Genomic DNA, 24,532 nt, shown 5'->3' on the forward strand with positions numbered 1-24,532 from the left:
AGCCCGCCCCGGGCGCGCGAGGAGAGAGAGAGCGAGCGGTGAAGCGAGCAGAGGCAGCGCGGAGCCGAGGAGGCGCCTTCTCCTCCCCCCCCCGGCCACCAAATGCCCTCCGGCCTGGAGGAAGCCGCGTGAATATGGGGGAAATTAGCACCGCCACGAGAGTAATCCTGCTCTTGTCCGTGTTGCTTGGCCCACAGCGACGTTCCCAACGCTTCCTGTGGAGTCAGGCCCGACCTGGCGGCTGGCAACGTTTTCGTGTTAGTTCACCACTGAAAAGCTTCGAAGGGAAGAGAGACTATGCACAGAGTGAATTTAAACCCGCTTCCATAGCAGCTGGCAGTTGGCTGCCTTTCACAGGCACTTTGTAAAAGGTTTAGCGATTGACTATCACCTGATGTCTGAAAATGGCACCGAGCAGAGAGTACTGGCTGCACAGTGCCTTTTTTTTGTGGATTTATACAGCTTCTGGCAGAGTGGACTCCCAGGTTGGTTAACTTGTTAAGTAGTACCAGCCATCAATAATATGCTTGTCTTCTTAATACTGAAATCCAAGTTTGTAGTGCAGTAACCAAGTCTCCCAGACGCATCTAAGGCTGAAGAAAGTCAGTTAGTGCCACATTTAATTGTCACAAATACCGTGTGAAACACTTAAGTTCAAACGTCATTATGCTGAGTCTTAAATGTCTGGTTTGCTAAGGGTGAAGAGCATCTCAAATCAGCAGCCAGCATGGCTCATCTGATGTGTGTGAGCACAGAAATTCTGTGGTACACCTTAAAACCAGGTGGGGGGGATTTTGTTATGGTAAGGCCACATGAAGTGGAGCTTCACTAGTTATTTATCTCAGGGTTGAATGAGACTAACAAAAATCCTAATTTATAAGAAGGATTAAAGAAAACCCAACCCTGTAAATGAATGAAATGATGTGACTATTGCTTCTTGTACTGAAGCGAGGAACCATAATGTAGAGTAAAAATGGATTCAAAAGACCATTCAAATGGATTCAAACGGTCAAATCATCGGCCATCTATTGACTGGGACAAGAAGAAAGGGGTATTTTTATTAGAGAGGTATTACAGCCTTATCTTTAACACTGTACAGATAGTCCAGTCATAAAAGGAGACTATGCTGCTGGATACTTCAGTCTATCCAGGTGGTAGCCGATTTCATTCCTGGAAAGGGAGTAGATTCAGATCTTATGCTTCGTGCTGCGTCTCTGGGTTGGAACAGAATTGTACTCATTTAAAATTAGTGCTAAAACTGTGAAAGAGAGCTTGGAAATGCAGAGGATTTTCTCTGTCTCTTGATGGGAGACCTGAAGTCTCATACAGGTTACACATACAAATGTATGAAGAGATAGTCACTTCCTTTACTTGGATTGCCACTTGTGCTCTGTGATGCAGTTCTAAAAATGCATTCCCCCTTCTCTTCCCAATCCAAACTGGGAATTGAGAATGACTTGGCATTTCTGAGTAAAAAGTGATTTTCCTTATTAAATGAGGGTACTTTCTGGACACTCAAGACCCAATATTAATCTTTTCTGTGGAAGCAAGTGCACTGAAATAAGCAGAGCAAGTGAGGAGAGAATCAGGCCCCAAAGCCCTTTAAGAAGGAAGTCTAGATGGATTTAAAATACAAGACACTTCAAAATAAGATTCATTTGAAAGGAAAGGTGCCATGTCACAGCTAGTCAAAGGTGTGCTCACAGGGCAAAACCTGTATGAACAAGTACCAGGAAATCAGACAACATGGAAAAGTTCCAAAACTTACAGAGACTTAGCTGCTGGATTTATTTTAAAAGGACACATTATCAAGTACTCAGGCTCAGCTTTCCCCACAAAATCCTAATCAGCCTCCACAAACATCTAGGTTTTAAAAGAAAATCCTCTTCAGAATTGCATTTAACATATGAATTTGTCTTTCTTATAATTTAACACCATAACAAAAATGTTATGGAAATATGGGTTACTGAAATCCACAATAGTGCCAGGTTGTAAGCCCACAGTTGGGTGAAATTGTCTTCACGGGACACTCTACATAAATGAACTGCTTTAAAGCACAGGATTCTCACCTGAAGAGCCAAACAAGCAATTATTTCTCTAATCCTGTTTCCACCCACTAGGGAAATTAGGGAGACAATATAGACTCAAGTGTGAGTGGTTTGCACTGATAAAGTGGTGCTTCTTTCCTGGCTAACACAGGTTTGCAGTATTACCATCAAGATGCTTCAGTACCTGGACACTATCAGCTCACAAATGAAAAGCAGGTGATTAAAGTTTGAACCCAAAGGAGCAAATGTTTACATTGACTAAGCTGCGGGAGACGTAAAATGTTCCTCACCATCTTACAGGTGTATCAGAGGTAAGGCTTTCTAGTTATAAGCTTACCCAGGCTGTTTCACCTTAGTAAGGTTGTGTACATTTGAGTTTCCTGGTATGTAAATGCAATGTAGGAACTGTGTCTGTTCTCTGCTAGGTTTGCTCTGGGACTACAGATCCCTTTCTAAGGTCAGGAGTCTTTGGCCTCAGTACTTTTTAATCCTGTAGCTAATATTGTTTCTCCTTGGGAACAAAGTGTTATTTCTGAAAATTAAGCTTTGTTTCTCCATGAATGTCTGAAAACAGATAAATGCGTAAGACTGTCAGAGATTTTAAAAATAATCACTCTTTACTTTAATTGGTATGCCTGAAATGGGAAAAAAAAACCATTGATGTTTCCTACTTCTATTTTTTTTCTCTGTTTCTGAGGTATTTATTGGAATCAGGACAGGATCTTTTCATTCCCTTTGACCTAGTAGCTTTGATACTAAAACAGGAAGAGATGAGGGAAAGTCTGAAATAGCTACTGAGAGATACTTCCTTTTAAAGCTTTCAACTGCCTGTCTTCATTGGCCTGGTAGGCTGTACTATCCAAATCTCTTTCTGGTTAATCCATTATTTTTTTATCATCCAGAAGTTCTAACTTAAAAACTGATTTGCCTTGGCTGATAGCCAGCAATTGTCTTACACACACTCTAGTCTTCATAGATGTTAGCAACGTTAAGCCATTTGCCGTTGGTGTTGCCGTTATCTCCTGTAATTTGAATCTACCAGGAACATAAGAAGACAGTATGCTTAAAAAAAAAAATAAATTGTATTTTTAAGATGGTGCCATCATTCTGAGATGGAATATATATTGAGCTCTAATGAAGGAGACAACAGAAACTGTATAAAAAATATCTCTAAATAGCCGAAGTATGTATGCAAAGCCAACCAATTTGAACTGCAGCTAGAGCAGGATCTAGAGTTCAGTGATGCTGCTGAATCCCCACATTGCAGTATCCATGAGAAGTACTTTCTGTCATCTTTGCCATTTTCTGATGGATGATGACCTGGCCTTAATTCATGATGTATTTCAGCAGCAGCTTGCAAAACTCAGAACAGTGTAGTGTCTCCTGTAGTTACACAGGCTGCATCCCAAATGTACCTTTCATTTGCTTCCTACAGAACTGCAAATCAGATATGGGATCTCATATTACCTCCAAAGTGGTTCAGACCTGTAATTATGCTGAAAGACTAAATTTCTAGTGGATTGGGTAAAAGTGCCAGAGCTGAAGCAGGAGAACATTTCAGTAGTGAATAGCTGTTGGGGGGGTGGAATAGATTTAGGAGGCTTAAGTAAGAGAACCATGAGGCTGATATGTATAATTAATAGAGAAAGGGGAACCTTTGGAGAGAGCTAGAAGTAAACAAGAAAAGGAAGGTTAAAGAATAAAAAAAATACAGAAGTGAGCATGAAACCTTCAATAGGGTATTACTAAGGATAAGCACTAATCTGAACAATCTGAATAGAGTGTGAGTGAACCTGTATGTCAATGTGATAGCTGACTTCTGTGCATCAGATACAGATAGAGGTAAATAACAGGTTAGCTTGGTCCTATGCTCCAAGTGGGGAGAAGATATGAATAGATGGGAGGGAGTTTATCAGATTGCTGTTTCTGTATTTTATCTTCTAGAGTCCTATACTTTTCTTGCATTAGTAGTTGATAGATAGAGTTATCTGTACTTTTATCTCTTCTTCCCCGAAGTAAGCCTGCCAATTAATTTAGAAAATAAATCTAGGCATAAGCACTTACATTAGGAGTTACAATAACAACTTTAGTTCTGACATCATCTGCTTTGTTTTCATGTATGACTGCTCAACGTTTACTCTTATAGCTACGATGCAGTGTAGGGTAGCACTCACTTTAAGACATGGAAAGAACCAAGCAGAGAGGACAATTTTATGTATATAATTTTTGGAATGATTAGCCTCACCTCCCCTCAGTTTGGCTGTCTAATGCCAGGGCTCCTTCCTTCCTTTCTTTCTTTTACACTAACAGATACTAAGGAGCATTTCACAGCAAACCTCTTAGTTACACTGAAAAAGGTGGGTTAATATATCCTGTGTGACCTTGCTGCAAGGTAACTGCTCTCAAAGGAGAGGTACCCAGAGCACTGTGAGTTGTTAGCTGGCTAGCTCGCCTGGGCCCTGAAGCTGCCTCACGCAAAAGATACAGACTGCTCCAAAAGTGTTGCCTAGGCTGGTCATACTTACCAGTCCAGGTTTAGAGGTTGAGCTGTGTAATAGTGTACAATAGTATGTACATGTATTCTCAGAATATAAATGGCTGTGTTTACAGAAACTATTTACAGGACTATTAGTGGTACATAGCAGTGTAACAATGTGAAGGACATGCAACTTAGAGCCAAAAGCAAATTGTGCTTTTTGGTAATACATCGAATACTGACCATAAGTCAGTTCTTCAGAATCTGGACCTAGTACAGATTGTGAGTTATTCACTCTTCTGTTGCTCAGCTACCTAACACCTTGGTCAGCCACTGTAGGCAGAGGGATGGGGTTTTGCCATTTGAGTTCAGTGACAGCAGGTTCTTACCAGTCCACTGCATTCACTCCCTTCTATTCCCACCTGCCTTCCCTGTGTTATGATTAATACTGTGCTATGTTCATTATTTCTTACATGAATGGGTCGGTTTCTTTCATAGTCTTCTGCATATCTAAATGATATGTACTTCTAACTTTTACCTGATTACACCCATCAGAGCTCGGTTCAGGGACACAATTGTTTTCACAAGAGACTTAAGTTCTTCCCATTATGTGACCACAGCTTTATGTTTCACCCAGTTAGCTAATGTAAACAAGAACAGCTGTTTGATTCTTGTTGTCTTTGTCACTTTGTTTTGTTAATAGTCACTTTCTTTAAATAAATGCTCGGTTCAATTTATGAGGTCATTTGGGGTCAGGTGTACTGAATAGGACCAATGTTAACTCTGTAGAGAAAGCAGAATTTAGCTAACTTTACTTTGTATTACTGCTGGTTTGTGCTGTAGCAGCTCTTTAATGCTGCAGTAACTCTTTAATGCTGCAGTAGAGGAAAGAAGTTCCAGACAGCTAAGCACTGTAGAAATATATAGGGAAGAGATTTCCTCTGCAGAACTTTCAACATCTAAATATATAGTGGAAAACAGATTATGGAAGCACAAAGTGGCACTCTCATTGCTGTCTGAGCTCATGCAGCAAGTCATGTTAAGTCTTCTGCTCAACTGGTAGAAGCACTGATTTCCTGAACCGTTTCTGTTGCAAGTTTTAAGCCTTTACTGTAATTTGTAATATTCTCCTTAAAATTCAAGTCCTAGAATCTCTGGATATATGGCTAGTTTTCTCTCAGGTTTTGATGAAAACTTAAAACTTATGTTTAAAAACCCCAAAGTATCAACATTCAAAAGGTATCTTTTAAATTGATGTGATTCTCTCTAGGCAAATCCTGTGGGTTTATAGGACTTTATAATTTTGTTATGCTGGGGGGTTAACAACAGTGAGTGGTGAGCTAAGACAAATCATTAATGTAATGGATCAGGCTTTCTAAAAATACAAGATTATAAAACAGTGTTTGGAGGGCGGTAGGAAAAGCAAATTGTCTTATGGATTTGGTTTCATAAAAGCTCATGTTATCTTTGCTCCAGAGCTGCGAGGGCTGTAAACTTCTTAAAAAAAGTATTCTTTACTTAAAGCTGCAACATCAGAAACAGTACAGGCCCTATCTAAGATATTGATAAGATGCAACAGGCTGAGGCTGATGCAACAGGCAAGAAAGTATGCCATAACAAGAAAAGGAGCCTTGTGACAGAGCAGGATTTCGGGAAAAGAAAGGGACCTCAGTCTGTTTTCTACTCTACACAAGAAAAGCAGTAAGTGATAGTAGTGGAGGAAGCAGAGCGTTCTGCTTACTTTACTTTCTTTCTCGGTTCCCCTCATAATTTACTGATTGGAAGTCGAAGCCTGGGTGATATTCTTTCTCTGCCCTGTGTAAGAGCATGGTGCAGAGGCTTTTAAGCTATAAATAAACATCCCAGCACTGAAGCCAGAACCAGTATGACTATGCAATTCTGTTGCTGTTCCCAAGCACGTTGTCTTGGATGCTGTAGTGCTTGCATGACCTGCCTTGTTTTCAGGGCTAAGGAGCCCCACACAGTGCTGGAACACATTAGTAACGTGTATTTGTAGAGGCTCAGGGTCTCTGCACTGCTGAGACCTGACCTGAAAGTGCATGTGACTTTTCTCACCTGAGGGTAGGGAAATGGAATTGCAAAGTCTTCAAATGTTGCTGTTTACTTAGGCGTCCAAATAAGAATATAAGACTACTGTTTAAGCCCTTGGGTGTATTTACAACAGCTCTTTCCAGCTTTATGGATTGTGCTGCCAACAGTTGGCTGCACCCAAAGACACTCCCTTAGATAGCATAGTGAGAACTCAGTGCTGCTTGTATTCAGATCAACAGCAAACTCCTGTTGACCTACCTGGGTATAGGGCTGGTGGCTGAGGGCTGATCTCTGCCTTCTCTACAGGCTTGGAAAGCATTCTGACAGTGGGCACATGTGGTTGTAAATGGTAAAGCTGGACAGCATCTGCCGAACTGTTCGAGTATCTTCTTGAAGCAAGACTTAGCTTTCCAAGCTGTATATTGGCCTGCAAGAAGGTAAGGGGGGTGTCATGGTGACTTTATGAATGCTTCTGTGTAGGTCCAGCTGAGTCTGCTGGAGTTATGACAGTGGTCTAGATAGGTTAGAGTGATTTTCTTGTGATAAAAATACTCTTCTTATATATACAGAACAAAAGCCCAAAGAAATGAAGGTTGAAAATATGAATGTTAGGATGAGTCTGCAGTGCTGAGAATCTCATTTTCCCAACAGTTCTTGTCACTAGATAGGTGAATATGCTGACATTATCACTTGCGATCTGTATGTGCCACACTGGGACAATTCATATGGCCCTAGAGCCCACTGTGTTTTGTTCCATCCTATGAGAATACTTGGAGGTGGTTGTGCCATTAGAAGAAACTCATCTGTCATTGGACAATACTACAGGACCTGCCTGACTAGAAAAGTTGGTCACACTGGTATAGTACTTGCTATTTTCAAAACATTTGCCCCCGTTGACTTCGGTTGCAGATGTGAATGTTTTTAGTACTTCTGCAATCAGACTTCAGTGTCCAAGTCCAGCACCTAGAAAATGAGGAACAATGACTACCTGTGAAAAGTTTGGTTTAAGTGATGACTAGCATCACACAGGAACTCTGTCACAAAAGAGGAGACATTACAGCCTACCTGGTCAGGATTAAGGATATAATCCTGTCTCTTCCAGCAGTTACCTGCTTGTTTGTTAAAATCCTCCCAGCTTTTGCCAGGAAATTCATGGAGGCCCTACGGAAAGCAGTCTCTTTAACATGCAGTTCTTCTCTAAAGCAGCCTCGTTCTAACGACTCAGCTTGATACAGATGCCCTGGAGTGGCAACTTTCATACAAAGCAAAGAAATTTTCCGTGTGCCTTAGCAGAGTTTTGAGGAGGATCTGCTCCATGATCTTGCCGATCAGTCTCACCTCTGTGCCTCGCCAGATCTTGGAGCAGATCCTCCTGGAAACGCTGCTAAGGCACATGGAAAGTAAGGAGGTGATTGGTGACAGCCAACATGGCTTCACCAAGGGCAAATCGTTCCTGACAAATTTTCTGGCCTTCTACAACAGCATTACAGTATTGATGGATAAGGGGAAAGCAACAGATGTCATCTACCTGGACTTGTGCAAAGCATTGGACACTGTTCCGCATGACATCCTGGTCTCTAAATTGGAGAGACATGAATTTGACTGATGGACCACTCGGTGGATAAGGAACTAGCTGGACGGTTGCACTCAGAGAGTTGTGGTCAATAGCTCTATGTCCAAGTGGCAAGCAGTGACAAGTGGTGTTCCTCAGGGGTTGGTACTGGGACCGGTGCTGTTCAACATCTTGGTGACATGGATGTTGGGATGGAGTGCACACTCAGCAAGTTTGCTGATCACACCAAGCTGTGTGGAGCGGTTGACACACTGGAGGGAAGGATGGCCATCCAGAGGGAGCTGGACAGGCTTAAGAGGTGTGCCCACATGAACCTCATGAAGTTCAACAAGGTCAAGTGCAAGGTCCTGCACATGGGCTGGGGCAATCTCAAGCACAAATACAGGCTGGGCTGTGAATAGATGGAGAGCAGCCCTGAGGAGAAGGACTTGGGGGTGTTGGTTGACGAGAAACTCAACATGAGCCAGCAATGTGCGCTCGCAGCCCAGAAGGCCAACCGTATCCTGGGCTGCATCAAAAGAAGCATGGCCAGCAGGTCGAGGAAGGTGATTTTGCCCCTCTAGTCTGCTCTTGTGAGACCCCACCTGGAATGTTGTGTCCAGCTCTGGAGTGCTCAGCCCAAGAAGGACATGGACTTGTTGGAGCGGGTCCAGAGGAGGGCCACAGAAATTACCAGAGAGCTGGAGCACCTTTTCTGTGCAGATAGGCTGAGAGAGTTGGGGTTGTTCAGCCTGGAGAAGAGAAGACTCCGGGAAGACCTTACAGCAGCCTTCCAGTGTCTGAAGGGGGCCTACAGGAAAGCTGGAGAGGGACTTTTTTGAAAGGGCATGTAGTGATCGGACAAGGGGTAATGGCTTCAAACTAGAATAGGGGAGATTTAGAATAGATATTAGGAAGAAATTTTTCACTGTGAGGGTGGTGAGGGATTGGAATGGGTTGCCCAGGGATGTTGTGGAGGCCCCATCCCTGGGAGTGTTCGAAGGCCAGGTTGGATGGGGCTTTGAGCAACCTGGTCTAGTGGGAGGTGTCATTGCCCATGGCAGGGGGTGGAACTACCTATTCTTTAAGGCCTTTTCCAACTCCCACAATTCTATGATTCTGTATCTTGCTAAAGTTATAAACTGAAAATAATCTCCTCTTAATAAGAAGTTCTCATCAATCGATTATTAGTACTAGTAATATAATCAGCCCGATTCATAATATAAAGCCAAACTTGTGGTTAAAGCAAACATCTCAGAATCCGGGTTCTCAACGTAGACTTCCAGCGTAACTACAGAGATGAGAAACTGTGACCATTTATGTTAAAGGCAGGAGGAAGAGTGGGAGAAGCTAAAATAAAGGTAATAGGCAGTGACCAACTTGTGCTTTGTATTGCATATAACCCTTAAGTTATTTTCCACTTCGCAAAAAAATGAGCAGCATGTCAAGCAAACAATTCTCCAAATCCTGGTTTTGCTGACTTGGATAGCAAAAAAAGCTTATTCTTATTTTGGTCCTCCACTGACATGCAGTAGAATGATTTTTCTGGTTGCGTGAAACACCTGTCATGTGAAGCATTAAAACTGAATAGCTACCACAAGTCAGTCTCCTGATCTGCCAGTAGTTTCATTAAGCTGTGCCTTTTAGAAAAGTGGCTTTTAAACCTTGAAAGAGTCTTGAATAAACTTGAAACTGGAAGAGACAGAGCCAGATTTAATCAGAGTATGTATGACTCATCTTCCACTCTTTATCAATATTTTGTGTGACAAAATCACATAAGCAGCATCTCTAGCTGAAAAATACTGGCTCCCTGAAAATGGAGCTAGTGATTCCCTCTCTAGAAGATGCTCTGCTTGTGAACGGCACAAGTTGAAATGGAAATTCTGAGCAAGAAGGTAAACCCGGAAACTGGAATACTGAGCTATAAAACTCTTGATGCCTTGTATCACAATGACCTACATAAAAAGTCCGCCCCCGCTAACTTTCATCCAATATGACCTGAAACTGTCAGGCACCATTGCCTCTCAGGCATTTATTAGCTTTTTGATGTTACTGAAATTGAAGAATTCTCCTTATCCTCACCCTGTTTAGAAGAAAAATATTTCTGAAGTCATTGATGGTCTCTCCCCCCCCCCCCCCCCCCCCCCACACCCAACCCCCCCCGCCCCCCAATATGAAGTGTACACATGACTCCTTACTCGTAATGAAATACTGTAAAGTCATGAAATAATGAAGTAGCACTGCAAATGAGGATGCTGTCATCTCAAACTGTCAGGACCCTCATGGTTTTCCAAGGATTCCAGCAGTGTTTCTCAGACTATGATTCATGTCTTTAACACAACAGGTCAGAGATTTCAGTAGAGAAGCCTGATCATATGCAGTGCGTGCCCAAACCTGTTACAGTTCTTTACACAGGGGCCAAAACCAACCACAAGTGTTTCTGTTTCGTCACCTTACTCCTTAACAGAAGAAAGAGCTATTTAGATTTATTATGTTTGTTATTAAGTTCTCTTAATAGCTATGCAAAGTGGCTCTTTTTCCGTGCATATATCAAAGCCATATCATCACGAAAAAAAAAATTTAAAAAATCAGTTCTGACTTCTTTTAACTCCTGCATGTGCTTCTGTGCCAAGACTGCTATAGGGGCCCGAGCTAGACTCTGTTTAGAAAATGTGTAATCAACAAAATACTTTGCCAAATTCTTACTGGCCATTTCTAGAAAGAAAAGCTCCATTGATTTTAAGTTCTAAATTTTCCACATTAACTTGCATGGAAGTGCTTGAAAGATGCATTAAAGAACAGACACAATGGAAATTAAATGAGAGCAGTGCATACAGAAAATTCACATCTAATTAATGGAGACCACCCAAAACTTAGTCCTGTCCTGAAATCCATAGAAGAAATCAATGTATTCTGGTTTATTATCATCTAGTTTAAAAGGCATTTGAAAATTTCCAAAATTTCCAGATTTGGTAATGTTCACATCAGATATTTGTTAGGTGAGCACTTCTGAGCTGTGAACAGCAGCTCCGGAATCTCCAGGCTTGCTGAAATAGATCTAAAAAAAAACCTAGGCAGCATGTCAGACTTCTACACCAATCTAAACTTGTTTAACGAAGTAGAGGAAATTTTGACTAAATGGAGTCAATATTTATCAGTGTCTGTCTTGGCTGCACAAGAAAGGAGGGAAACTTGACACAGAACAAACAAAAAAATGCCCAGTGGATTTCCATCTAATCCATCACATTAAACACTAACCCTCACAGACAACTGAGTACAGTACTCTGCTTGACACTGCATGAAGGTTTTCTACAGCAGAACTAAATGCCAAGGAATTGTAGTACAAACAGAAGGGCACAGAGCTAAGGAAATTACTCCTAAAATAACAGCTTTCTAAACATTAAAAAGATTACTGCAGAGAAGAAACTGTATGCTTGGGGATACCAGTAGAGATGTATTGGCACTCAACCCACCTGAAGAAGATCTCATCACCTGATACAAGGGTACTTAAGGAGTCTTATGACACAGACCCTGAAGAGCCCTAACAGGAGTTGAAAATTTAGTTGTCTCAAGCTGCTACAGTGTATGCTTTAATCAGGAAGACAGTAAGAACAGAAAATATCCTGTTTTTTTCACTACGTATGTAATCTTTGAGACACTGAACAACAGGGTGAGTCTAAGTAAAGGTGTTTGTTTTTAGGGGCTGTGCTTTTTTTTTTTCCCCCCTCTCTTTCTTTCTCCTTTAAGAGCTGTAAATGCCTTTTTTTCCAAGAAAAGAGGGTGTGATGAGAAGTCTTTTGCAAAGCCCTTCTGTTTCTGAAGAACTCTTGTACTTTGTGATTCTGTGGGAAGGAATGTATTTAAGCTCCCGAGGGATTTAAGGCTAGACTCTGTAGAGAGAATGTTACATTCTGAGCCTGGCTGCTGCAAGAGATCGTCTTTACCCTGTGAGTGTTTTTATGCTGTGTCTCAACATGATACACCAGAAGTGAAGCACTGATGACCAGCACAGTAAGCTTGCGTCCAGGGAAAGCCTCAGCCTAGAAAATGAGTAAAGCAATGGAATTGAGTGAATGGGATATCTGGTGATAGCAGGAGCAATGTGATGCTGACCAATGTGATTGCTTGTTGGGCAAACAGATAACTGACTTTGAGAGTCTGGAAAAGACTTTATTGTGAGTTGTCTGTATGGTGCAAAGGCAGGGGGGCTTGTTTCCAGTTATAGGGGCAGGCTTTTGAGAAATACTAGAGAGGAACTGACTATTGTGGTAAAACGGGTAACAGTGACGCAGGGATGTTCTGCAGGCAAATTTAGGCTGTGATGTAGAAAACCAGAAAGCAGAACCTCCATAAGTTATTTTCTAAAATGCGCTTAATATTACATGCAGTGCCAGTCAGATTTGCAGAGCTAGCTTCAATATCCAGCTGAGAAAATGACATCAGACGGGAAGTTTGAAAGTCATTGGAAAGGGGGCCCATAAAATGTGAGAGGTTATAGCAAATGAATGCTACACTATGCCTGGGGATCCCGGTCCTCCAATTGCTTCTACTGAGGGCTGGCCCAAAGTCCTTCTCACCACAGAAACCAATATGGCAGAAACTAACAGATTTTGATTTGTCATTTGCTGTGGGGTCAGGACACTATAGGATGTGATCCAGCGCCCACAAATTGGGCTGTAGCCAGAGTTGTACCATTGTGTTTCTTTCATAAGCTTATACAGAGAATCTCCTAAACTCTTAATTTAAGAAAATGAAGGCCACAGAGTTGTTCCTTTATAGCTCTTCCAAGTAAGTTCACCTCTCTTCATTGTTCTGAAATGGATATTTATTATTAAACCAACATTATACTGTTAAAGACCTAAAATTACTCCCTAACATTAGTTACTGCTTAGAGAACATGAAATGCAATAGGTTTATGAGATGTGCAATCCATTGTTTGGATTCATTGTATAACTCATATAGTAGACAATAACCGGCATAGATAAAATTGGTGCTAAGAGTAACGAGAATCAGAGATTCCTTTCTTTATTGCATGTGTGGCAGTCTTGTTTACAGGTATGAGAGCTAGCTTCAGTGCTGATTGCAGCAGTGGCTTCATTACAGTTTGATGCAAACCATTTAACTTTTGCCAATACAGATACAAGTGATCAGCATTGGCTACTGTTGTTTTATTTGTGGTAAGGTCAGGTTATTTTGTTTGCTGCATTGTTTTTCCTTGTATTTTAATATAAAACTAGTTTTAACAGCAAAAGGGTCCCTAAAACCCTGCTTTCAGGATTAGTTCCAATTCTTAACAGAAGAAATCAATGATGTCTTCATAAAAGACACTGATACTAAGCGTAACTGATAATTAAAAAGCAACAACAAATACTTAATCAAGAGTATAGTGTGTATGTGTGGGAGGGAGAGAAGTGGTTGCTGCTGTAGTAGTAGAGCCACATATAGCTAGGCTGTAACTTTCAACCTTGGTGTGCTTTGACCTTATCTTCTGTTGGGCAGGGGAGAACCAACTCAAAAGGTGATTGTGAGGTTATATCTAATAATGTTAGTATTTTTTTGTTTGTTTATTTATTGTAGGGATGAGTAACATAAAGGAGGGGGGGAAAAAAGGAGCCATAGGCTAGTAGGTTTCACTGAACAAGGTATGGGAATGCATGTAGAGTAAGGAAAATAGAACAGGGTATCACTGCTCGTTTGGTGAACAGTGACTTGGAGAGAGAGGAATAAAAGATGGTGTCATGTAGATAAAGGCAGTCATGGTGTATTTGGATAAGGTATCGGTGTTGTTACATGAAATAAGCATATACAGCCTACCTGAATGCTGATATTCTTGTGGCTATCTCTGATATTATGACCATAATGTTCTTTATGTAACTGCATGTATAAAAATTGCATCTTAACTGTATTAAACTCATTAAGTAACTTAGCATTTAATTTAAGTTTAGTTTGGTCTTATTAGCTCCAACCTTGTGGCAACCCGTGTCACACAAATGTCCTCACAAGTACATACTATCCAGGTTTTACCACTAATCTGGGTTTCTCTGTCTTCACCCTGTATATTGAATCACAATCTATAAAACTAAATTTTATGGGTTTAAGTGATTTTTTTTTTATGCCTGTTTTAGCTTTTGCCACTTGTCCAATATGAAAAAAATACAAAATAGAACTTTTAAAGGAAAACTGTACAGTATTGCTTTTAGACATCAAAATAAGCCCATGTAACTATTAAAAACCCAACCATATATTAGGTTCTGAAGAAATTACAACACATCTCCCTCCCCTGATAAAGGTGAATATAGCAGCATTCCCTGAAGAGCATTAACTCTAGTCTCTTAGATGCAGAACCTGATCTATTTCCTGAGGGGGAGGAGAGGGAAATCTTTGGAAATTAGAACATTTTCATCCTAGATTTTTGACAACCAGAGGGATACTGTTGCTTTTTTCTTTTGATTCTGATTGTCCTCCTGCCACCTATTTCACAAGAAAGGAAGAAAAATAGAAAGTTTTTTTTCCCTGTTGTTTTGTTTTGTTGTTTGTTTGTTTTGTTTTTACAGCTAAAATTGTTTGCAAGAGGGAACCAGGATAAACAAATAACTGTAGAGCTACTGCCACCTACAGCCTTGCTGAAAAAATGCCAGCTTCGGGAAAAATACAAACGTAGTAATAACTGGCTCTTAAATGTCCACCAAGAGAGCGCTATAATATAATGCAAATGATCTAAAGTATATTTAGGATTTACCTAAGATCTCCTTCAGAAAGGCGTTTCAGGATCCATAATCAGGTCCTATTTGCCTAGCCTTCATTGTTGATTTTTTTCTTTTAAATCATACATAAGTCACAATCATAGTTGATTTTTCTTGTAAATACTAATGATTGACACCCTGAAAAATCCTCACTTTCTTTTCCCTGCATTACGTGGTGAACCACTTGAATAAACCCCAGATGTAACAAGGAATGAGTGACTGCTGATACCACCATGGTGAAAACTGTTGCACCAGCTGAGCAGAGGTGAGGTGTGTCCCAAGAAGCAGGAGGGTTCTGAAATGCTTGCAAAAGGATCATGGTTAGCATCTCTTGTCTTCCTGACACTGAGGAAGCAAAAAGTTGAAGCAAGAGATGAACCAGACATAGAGTGCTAATAGATCATATAAATAAAAACTGCAAAGAGTAGGAATTTAAAGCTGTACTCTTTGTCAAGTGCCTTGTTCCTGCCAGGAAATAATAGCTTTTTCTTCTCCCTCTGCCCCATTCTTTTCCAGTGTCAGACGGTTTTCAAAGGTTTTAGTCTCAAAAAGTCAGGAAATTGTATGTCTTTTGGGAAACTGTTGCTCACCTTTAGGGAGAAGAAGATACTGAAAACTATTCTGACCAGCTGCATGATATATTTCCCCCCTCACCCTCCTCTTTAACCAGCCAATGGGACGAAGATGTGTTCAGTGGTGGTGTTTCTATTATTCTGTTCTGGAAGTAACACGTGCACTTGGACCTATGTTTCATTGGTAATCTGACAGCAAAATTAACTTTTTGTGAAGCCTTTTTATTAAACATGTATTTATCAGCTTATTTTCGAGGGGGCTTTAGGCTGCAGTAATAGAATGTTTAACTCCACTTGATGGCGATATATAGAAAGTATGGGCTAGTTTTCTATTAATTATAGGAGGCCAAGCTTCAGCAGTTTTAAAAGTTTATTGTCAGACTATATCCTTCTTTTCAGTATCTTAAAGGTAGTAGTCAATCAAATCCAAGTCACACGGTCCTAATTAGTCATTTTGGCTTGAATTTGTCACTGGGTTTGGACAATGATTACTTGTATACCTGTGGTCTTTGCAAAATGAATGCCTTGCATGTAATCAGAGCATACAAATTGGAAATCAAAGGTATGCCAACAGGACAATGTGTACGCTCTCGTGGCAGCAGTTGCTGTTGCCATCATCTACAAACACACGCCGTAGGCTTGTGGCTGACTGTAGATGGAAGAAATTCAAGCCATGAGCAATTCGGGCATTAATAGGTGAGGCATCTATGGCTCTGAAGTGTCTTACAGCTCTGGATTTGATAGGAAGTTATACACTTAGAAAACGTAGTATTAGTTGGCAATTTGGGATGCTTCAGGAATGGATTCAACCCATGTCCTATATCCTCCTTTTATGGCAATGAAATAATTATTGAGGTTATATATACGAACACAAGGTTGATTCTGTGTGCTTAATTTACTACAGAAGGATTTGTACAGCATGAGTTCAGCTCTAAACTCTGCGACAGTCTGTGTGATGTGAAGTATGCAGCCCAAGGCCAAAAACGGGCTTAAACACATAGCTCCTATTGGAATTTAATGAGTATTAGGCACTTGAATTTCATTGCAAATTTGTCCCTTAATCTGTTTCTGTCCCATTACTTAATCTGAACTAAGGATAGTATTTACCAAGAGGGTGTCAGACACTGGAACAGGCTTCCTGGAGAGGTGGTCAATGCCCCAAGCCTGTCAGTGTTTAAGAGGCATTTGAACAATGCCCTTAATAATATGCTTTAACTTGGTCAGCCCTGAAGTGGTCAGGCAGTTGGACTAGATGATTGTTACAGGTCTTTTGCAACTGAGATATTCTAGCCTACTCTATTTCTCTCCCATGCTGCAGTTTTGCCTCTTCTGTTTGAGTAAGCTCTTCATTAAGGACTGTTTTTCACCAATACGTGGAGAGACCAGTAGTACCCTAGTCTCAATGGACAGTAAGATAATTCACAACAATCTGTAGGAGTAGTGATAATAACCACACCCAGCCACAGAAGAGAGTTAAGAGCTTTCTGTTCTGTGCTTGAAACACATTTATGTCACTGACAAGGAGTGGAAGGGAAACTAGGCTGACGTGCTTTTCCCAGAAAGCAAGGGGTTCCTGTTACAAACCCATTGCAGCTTTTGATGGTTGTCTTGCCCTTACTGCAACACTAATTTTTGCTGAGTGAAAAGTTGAAGAGACTAGGTCCTACAGAAAGCTCAGATCTCAGTTAAGTATCATTTTTTGTTGGAAAAACATTCATTTAAACGCTGTTTATTTTTAATAGTATCTTCAGTGATGAAAAGCTGCTGAGATCGGTGGCAACACAGATTGTGTGACTGGTTCCTATAGCAAACTCATAGACCCTGCATCACAGAGACCTGTATCTGACAATGCCACATTACTTACATTCCTCTTTAGATCATTAGGGTGTCCTTTGAGTGGCAGTAATTCCTGCGAAAATTGACAAATAAAATATAATTTAATGACCTCATATTTTAACATTCCGGAAGAAAAGTCAAATAGAGTCAGACTTTTAATGTGACTGCATTTTATATTTTTCATTAGGAATACATTGTAACTGTAAATGGATGCAAACTAAAAAAACACGTTTGTTCTACTGGTTGAGTTCTGTTTTTGTAGGAGATGCATTTGTGAATTTAAAGCATGTTCTTTCTGTCCTTTGTATGATACCAGAAAAAAGCACTAAAGGGAAAAAAGTTCAACATTCAAACATGGTGTCCAGGAGGAAAAAAACAAAGCTAGAAAATACACATCCAAAGTGTTAGCAAGTTTTGCAAATACACTATCTACTTAAGTAAACAGCGAAGATAATTATGTTACTTTACTTATATCCACTTTCTGAAACTTCTCAAATATTTCAGTAAACATGTACTGAAGACATAGGTAAAAGCATGATTAATGCTAAACTGCTTAGATCAACTGTAGTATTCATCAGCTTTTAGTTTTTTTTAATTAGGTAACCAAGCCACAGTTTGACCAGTATTAAAACTATTATTTTTAAGTACTTTTTTTTTTTTAAATCTGATTGGAGAAATTAATCATAAGGGCTATCCTCATCTGGCCTCTCATGTAATTAATCTTTAGCAATTTAGTGGTTTCTTCACTTTTCTCCAGGAAGTGTTTTATTTTCAAAAGCAAAGGCTTCAGAGACTCAGCTGGAAATGGAACCTTTATTCAATGATCACCGATTAGCATGTGTGAGGCAGTAGCAGCTTACTGTACCAGCTCGTGGAGGTTATATTTCCTCAGATATGTAAGCAAAAAGCATGCTCCGAGCCTTCCAGTTTTACAGCAACTGAGTAGAAACCACTGAGTCATTCCACTGTTCATCTGGTCTACACAGATTATGTAGTTTAAAGGGACAAGTGTCCTAGTATATACTGGTCATCTTAATGGCACTGTGATCTTAGCTGGTTTCTCTAAAGGCTATTGAAAACAAACTAAGGAAATTAACTGCCTATTTTTGTTTGGATTTGGAACTTAGCCCTGCCATAAACCTGTGAATGAGAGCCAGTGCATGGTGAGTTTTGCTGACCTGAGTTCTGAACCTGGCCTACTGGAGCTGTTCCTAGGGAATATGGTGTGCTGCTTTTCCTCTGAGCCTCTTAAGGAGGAAGGTAGGGGTATGTGTTTCAGGTAATACTGTAAAACACCTGGAAATGGCACCTACCACAGCTTGCCTGTTGCTGACACAGCAAACATCTCATGCTCGGGCTCCATTGTGTCTAATTTTAATGTAGTTTAATAGGTTACAGGCTAGTAACCTTCTGCAGAACAAAAGAGTTTACATTAATTCCCTCCCCAGATTTAAATCACAAAGAGGATTCGGTTTTACTGCTTCAGCCCAGGTGAGCTACCTAGGGAAGAAAGTATGAGATGCTTCCCCTCTTCAGGTGTACCTCCAAAACAACATTTAATCTATAGCAGTGTAACTTGTTATAGGTTCACCATGATTAGTCAGGTCAGCTAACAATCAAGATTCCCACAACTGGGGAAGTGGTCAAGAATATTCTCTCTATGGCAAAGTTTTATGCTGACAGCTGTGCTAATGCATGATCCTTGATGAATAACTCATGCAAAAAAATGGCTAGAATGCTTAAACCAGTGCAGGGCTGTAGGTTTACAGAGGGGTTTCTGGATTTTCTTCATGTCCCATCTTAGGAGGTAAACGGCAGAATACAGCTACTATAAGTTTGTTAGAATGGGAGCTTTGTACTTTTTAAGAAACTCTAGAAATGTTGGATCAAATTTTACTGGATATAGGGATCTTCCAAAAGGGACCTTGCTTTCACGTAGGAGATTCATGGTAGTCCACAGACTTTGTGGGAAATTTTCTTGTATGTTCAGAAAACATGTGTTAGAAGTCTTTCCATCTAGGGAGGGCGATTAAAAAAAAAAAAAAGAAACGGATGTTCTGGTGTGATTATTTTTATCTCATTGATTTTATTTTCTGGGTATGGGTAAAGTCAAACACTTGAAGCAATTAGTCACTGCCTGCAAGTTTTCACAGTAGTATGTGCTATTTGAAAACACTTCAGTAATGTTACAATTCCAAGCTGAATACTGGAAAGTGAAGAAGTAGTGGTATGAAGTTGCTGCTGGCACTATCTCTTGGCAAAAGACTGTTAGCACAATGTTTGGGAATAGGGGTTTTCTCTGAATTTGTCATCTGAGCGTATCCTAACTGAGTGGCTGCAAGTGCTTCTATTTCTTAGGATTGCGTCTCTGACATACAAAAAAGACATATTGTAAGAGTTCCTATGGTACTGTAGACTGATACAGGACTTGTTGGAAGTTAGTTTGACACAAAGTAAACAGAAACTGGTGCTGATTTATTTTCACAGGCTGTCTCTAAACTACAGTAGCTCATGTTGCTACTTTATGAGCAGCTCGGTTGTCTACATAGCAGTAAGCTGTTTGGGGGCAAGATAATGAGCTGGAGCAGTTATCTCATCATGCCTTCATATCAGTCAGAGCCCTCTGTGCTGGCTCACAACTGCTGTCAGTCCTTCTAAACACTGAGAAGACCAGAATCTGGAGTCTGCATGGGATGACTTAGGCAAGTGTGTGCTGATGTTAGTGGGTTTCTGTGTGTTTGTCCCATATTTATATTGCAAGTGCAGCTACCATCCATGACTCATACTTGATTTTTTTTTTATTTTTTGGGGGGGGATGGGTAGGAACTGGCCTTGCTCTGTCCAGCTTCTAGTACAATTGGTACTAGTCTGGGGTGTACATATTACTATCGGAGGACAGTCTGTTATAGCTGAATCATTCTAAGTAAGACAAATGCAGTCACAAAGTAAAAAATAGAATATGTATCATTAGTGTTGAAAATAGGGCATTTTTAGGGGTGAATTGACTAGTTGAACTGTTGTGATACAGCCACATGCTGGTCACTGCTCCCTGTCTTGATTAAATACTGTACATTTAATATCACTGCACTTACTGTTACTTTTATTATTCTTGCATTTCAAGCCTGGTGAAGCCATACCTGTGTTGAACTGTTAAAGGAGAAGCCACTGCCTGAGCATTCACACACCATTCAAGGAGTCGCACACACACCACCTCAGTCTTTAACTGCTAGGACCAGAGTCCCTTCACAGCTGGCGACTCCAGTGAACCGATGGGTGCCCCTTTCGACTCCGCGCGCGCACACACACACACGCTCTCAGGCATGCTTCGTCCTCCTGGGTCAACCCTAGGTTTCCTGCAGCAGAGTCTCAGGCATCAGATTTTATAAAATAATGAATTTAATCGAATGGTACAGCAGCAAGGACAGCCCAGGCTGGGTGCCTCCAAGAAGAGGGACCCTGAACAAAGAAATCCATGGGCAATTGTACCCTTACGATCTATACACCTGCCCCTCATGCACTCTTCATGCTCTGTCCGTGCGTCTTTTAGTCCAATGGTGATTTTTGATCTGCGGTCTTCGAACATCTTACTGGATTCTTTTTCTGTGTCCAGGAAGGCAGGCTCTTACCTTGTTGATTTGCAGTTTCAGCTGAGGGTTGGAGCCTCCTTATCTTCTGGTTTAGGGTCTTTGTGCACCTGCACTTGCTGGCAGAACATGGAGAACTGAAGAGTCCCAGACTTGGGAAAAACACTACCAAAACGTCAGTGTGATATCAACATCTTCCCCATACTAAAAGACTAAACACAGCACTGTACCAGCTGCTAGGAAAATTACTAAGAAAAAAGCAACACGTTAAGAGCAACAGAACTGAATGAAACACCACCTGGCTATCTTTGGCTAACCTCATTATTTTTAGAAAGCTTTTTCCATGCTGATATGAAAGTTTTATAGGAAGCTTGTGTCAGGGAAATGCATGCTATTGTTTTAATGCAAATCTTATTCTCTGCCCAACTCTCCAGCCTGTCATTCAGGCACTATAATTGAGCCCTGATTTGAATGAAAATTGATGACAACAGGTATCAAAACTGTAGGCCTCAATAGAGAGTGCAAAGATAGTTAGAGTCTCTGGCAAGTGTCAAAGGAAGTCACAGGTGATGCCAGCAGACACCGGTTAGAAAAGGCAACAGGTACCACTTCTGCCTCCTCCTAGCTCTACAAAAAATATTTTCTGAGCATTATGCATATCCAAATACTGTTTCACGTGCTGCACATTATTTGTGCCAATGGGTTATATAATTATTTTGGCCAAATACAGCACTGCAAGATGTGTATTAATAACTGTATTGGTTATTGCTTGTGGAAAAGCTGATTAGAAAGAGCAAGCACAGTTGGCAGTGCTTAAGTGTATGTGCTATGTCTGTACCATCCTTTGCAGTTGCATGGTACTGTTCAGAATTTCTTATAGTTGGTAAAAGGAAAAAATGTGATGCATGCTGGTATGAGATGTAGGAAGGTAAAGCACTTAAAGTCAGTGAAACAGTGGTAAAACCAAGATAAGCTAAGAGCTCTCTCAGCAGAACGGATAATTATCTAACATATTTCCCATCTCCGAAGTATGTTCCTTGCTTCCAGAAAGTATCTTTCAGAAGTACTTTGTTTCTCCTGAAGTTAGCTGAGAACCCCAACTCACTAAAAGTACTTCAGGATATGCTAGGTGCCCTGAAGAACAGGGCTGACATAAGGTAGTGATAAGCATGATTTTGAGTGGTCTGTTTAACACCTAACACGTTTCAGAATATGTCATGTTGGGAAAATTAAAACACGAGTCTTTAACATTGTTTTTAAAACATTAGATCTAATTTTAAGGACATACAACTGTTTTGATACTGAATTTTCAGCTTGACTTATTTATTTGGATAATACTTTCTCTGCAATATCTATTCAAGAATCTCAGACAAATAAATTCTGAACTGCAGTAATGACAGCTGAAGTTTGGGGTTTTGTTTTTGGTTGTGCGTTTGGCTGTTTTTTGGTAATGTAACTGAATTAAAGAACTGAAATATGTACCTAGAATGAGCATGTGTTCTGCAGGTATCTCTGCTTAGTTGGTTTATAGAGATAGGAAGCTTGAAAAATTTTTAAAATTTGCTAATGTGGAGACTGGCTTAGATGAAATTAAGACCTTCCATGCTTTTAGATATAATAGGTTCTTGAAAACTATTTTGTGAACAGAAACTGAACTATTTCATTTACTGAAAGAAGATGAAATTAAATATCCATGGTTGGTTAGATTCAATTATACTGCACTTCCTAAGAAGCAGAAAGTAACAGTGTCAGAATTTAAAAAAAAAAAAAAAAAAAAAAAAAAAAAAAAAAAAGGTAAAGATATGTTGTCTCTTGGAATTCTTGCAAGAATTCGCAGAGAGGTGAAAAAGGTGTGATGAATAAGCAATAACAGAAATAGCACTGCTGATAGCAAAGATATTTTCAAACTGTAGTACAGAGACTTGGATTTGCTCCAAATTCCATTTGTAAACATTGATGAAACTTCAGAATTGCTAAACAGAAGTTTACTTGTGCCTGTTATTAAGAGCAAAGCTCTTATAGTCCAGTTTTCAGTGGTTCTTATAAAATGCATGTTTTGCTATGCTGAAATGACAAGCATGTTAAAATAATCTTATAAATTGATTGCATTTTTTTTTATTACCTATGTTGTATGTCCAGTTAATCTTTATTTTAAGTTCAAGGTAATCAAGGTATTCACACAACTAAGTGAACAACAGAGACATTTTCTTGCCAAGAAGTGTCTTCCCAGTTCACACATCAGAAAACCTCTGATCATACATCCTGTTGAAGGCCACTATTGGACAAGGTAACTACTTCAGTCATCAAACAGACTCATATTGGACAGATTGAATTGTTATAGCGGAGGAAGCTATTTTTCTGACAACTTCCTTGGCAAGCCATTAGTCTCACAAGCATGCATAAATTAGTGCTACTTGTACCTTTTTGGAAATTAAGGAAGAAAAAGGGAATGAAGGGAACACTGGTCATTCAAATATATGTCTAGGTAAAAATAATTTGCTATAGTAACACAAAATCTGTCCCTGTGACTTCATGTGTTTTTTGTCTTTGCCAATTGATTGGGTTGTGAGGGTTTACCGTTCTTGAGGGTAATGTCCTAAAAACAGTTTTTGGGTTTTTTTTTTTTGTCAATGAACAAACTCTAAAATACTTACGGATTTGCAATCGGAACTTTCCTATCTGACTACTTTTTGACCGTATTTCCCACCTGGGAACATACAAGAGGTTGGCCCATTTCGTCAAGTGAACAGTGACTTTGCTGTTCACTATTCAAGCTATTAGAGGAGCCAGCTGTGTGCCTCACAGGATATTAGGTGGCTTCATCACTGAATTTTCTGCTCATTTCCAAAACTATATCAGGTTAGATGTGTCTGAAATGTGTAGAAGTAAAAGGCTTGAGGGAGAATATTGGTGGTAGCAGAACATGAGATAAACAGGTCAAAAGCTCTCTCCCTTCTGCTGCTACTTCAGTGATGCTGCTTTCTAAGTTTAAATATCTCTTTTCTTCCCCGGGGTAAAGGCTGGAAGGAAAATAAAACTGGAAAGCTGTCTGGTCATTTAGAGCAGGACTGGAGGAAAATCAGAAATTGGGATTCAGTATTCTAAATCTAGGGCAGTGGCTTTAGCAGGATGATTTAAGGCTCAATCCTTGAACTCAGGGAGATAGATAAGAACGAGAAGCCAGGTCTCTAAGCTGTCTGGTAATGGAGACTCTCTTAAGTAAAGCATTGAACTTGTTTGGAAAGCCTCTTACTAGTAATTGCAGCTGTTCTGTTCACTGCACAAATGAACTGGTTCGTTCTGTCCCCTTAAGTCTTTACTGCTATCTAGCAGTTGATCTGATAACTTTTATTTTTACGTAGCCATTCTGTAGTTCAGGACAATACTGTTTGCAATGTCTATATAGAGAAGGGGGGAGACAGTAAAGTTTTATTGTGTTTGCAAACAAGTCCGTTGTGACCTTGTGGTAAAAAAGCAGGAACACAGCCTGATCCTTCAGTGTAGGAAGACAGTGCTGAGGTACGAAGTGTATGGATTTTTCTCTTGCTGTCAATGCAGAGGAGAAGAAAGATCTGAAACCCAACTTGCTTGTTTGGTCCCTGCTGCCTCCTTTCCTGTCTGTTTTGTAGGTAGTTGTCTGCTTTGCCAACAATATAACATCCAGAAAAG

General features: G+C 40.2%; 1 protein-coding gene across 1 annotated transcript in view; it reads left to right on the top strand.

Annotated features, from left to right (window-relative positions):
- Positions 1-973: 973 nt before the first annotated feature.
- Positions 974-24,532, top strand: part of SLC39A8 (solute carrier family 39 (zinc transporter), member 8) — a 62,237-nt gene continuing 38,678 nt past the window's right edge. The window contains exon 1 of the mRNA XM_009885530.1: positions 974-1,051. Coding sequence (XP_009883832.1) covers positions 974-1,051 — 78 coding nt within the window. The remainder of the gene's footprint in view (positions 1,052-24,532) is intronic.

The sequence above is a fragment of the Charadrius vociferus genome, unplaced genomic scaffold (genome assembly GCF_000708025.1).
Source record: "Charadrius vociferus isolate BGI_N301 unplaced genomic scaffold, ASM70802v2 scaffold55, whole genome shotgun sequence".
In the NCBI taxonomy this organism is placed as follows: Eukaryota; Metazoa; Chordata; class Aves; order Charadriiformes; family Charadriidae; genus Charadrius; species Charadrius vociferus.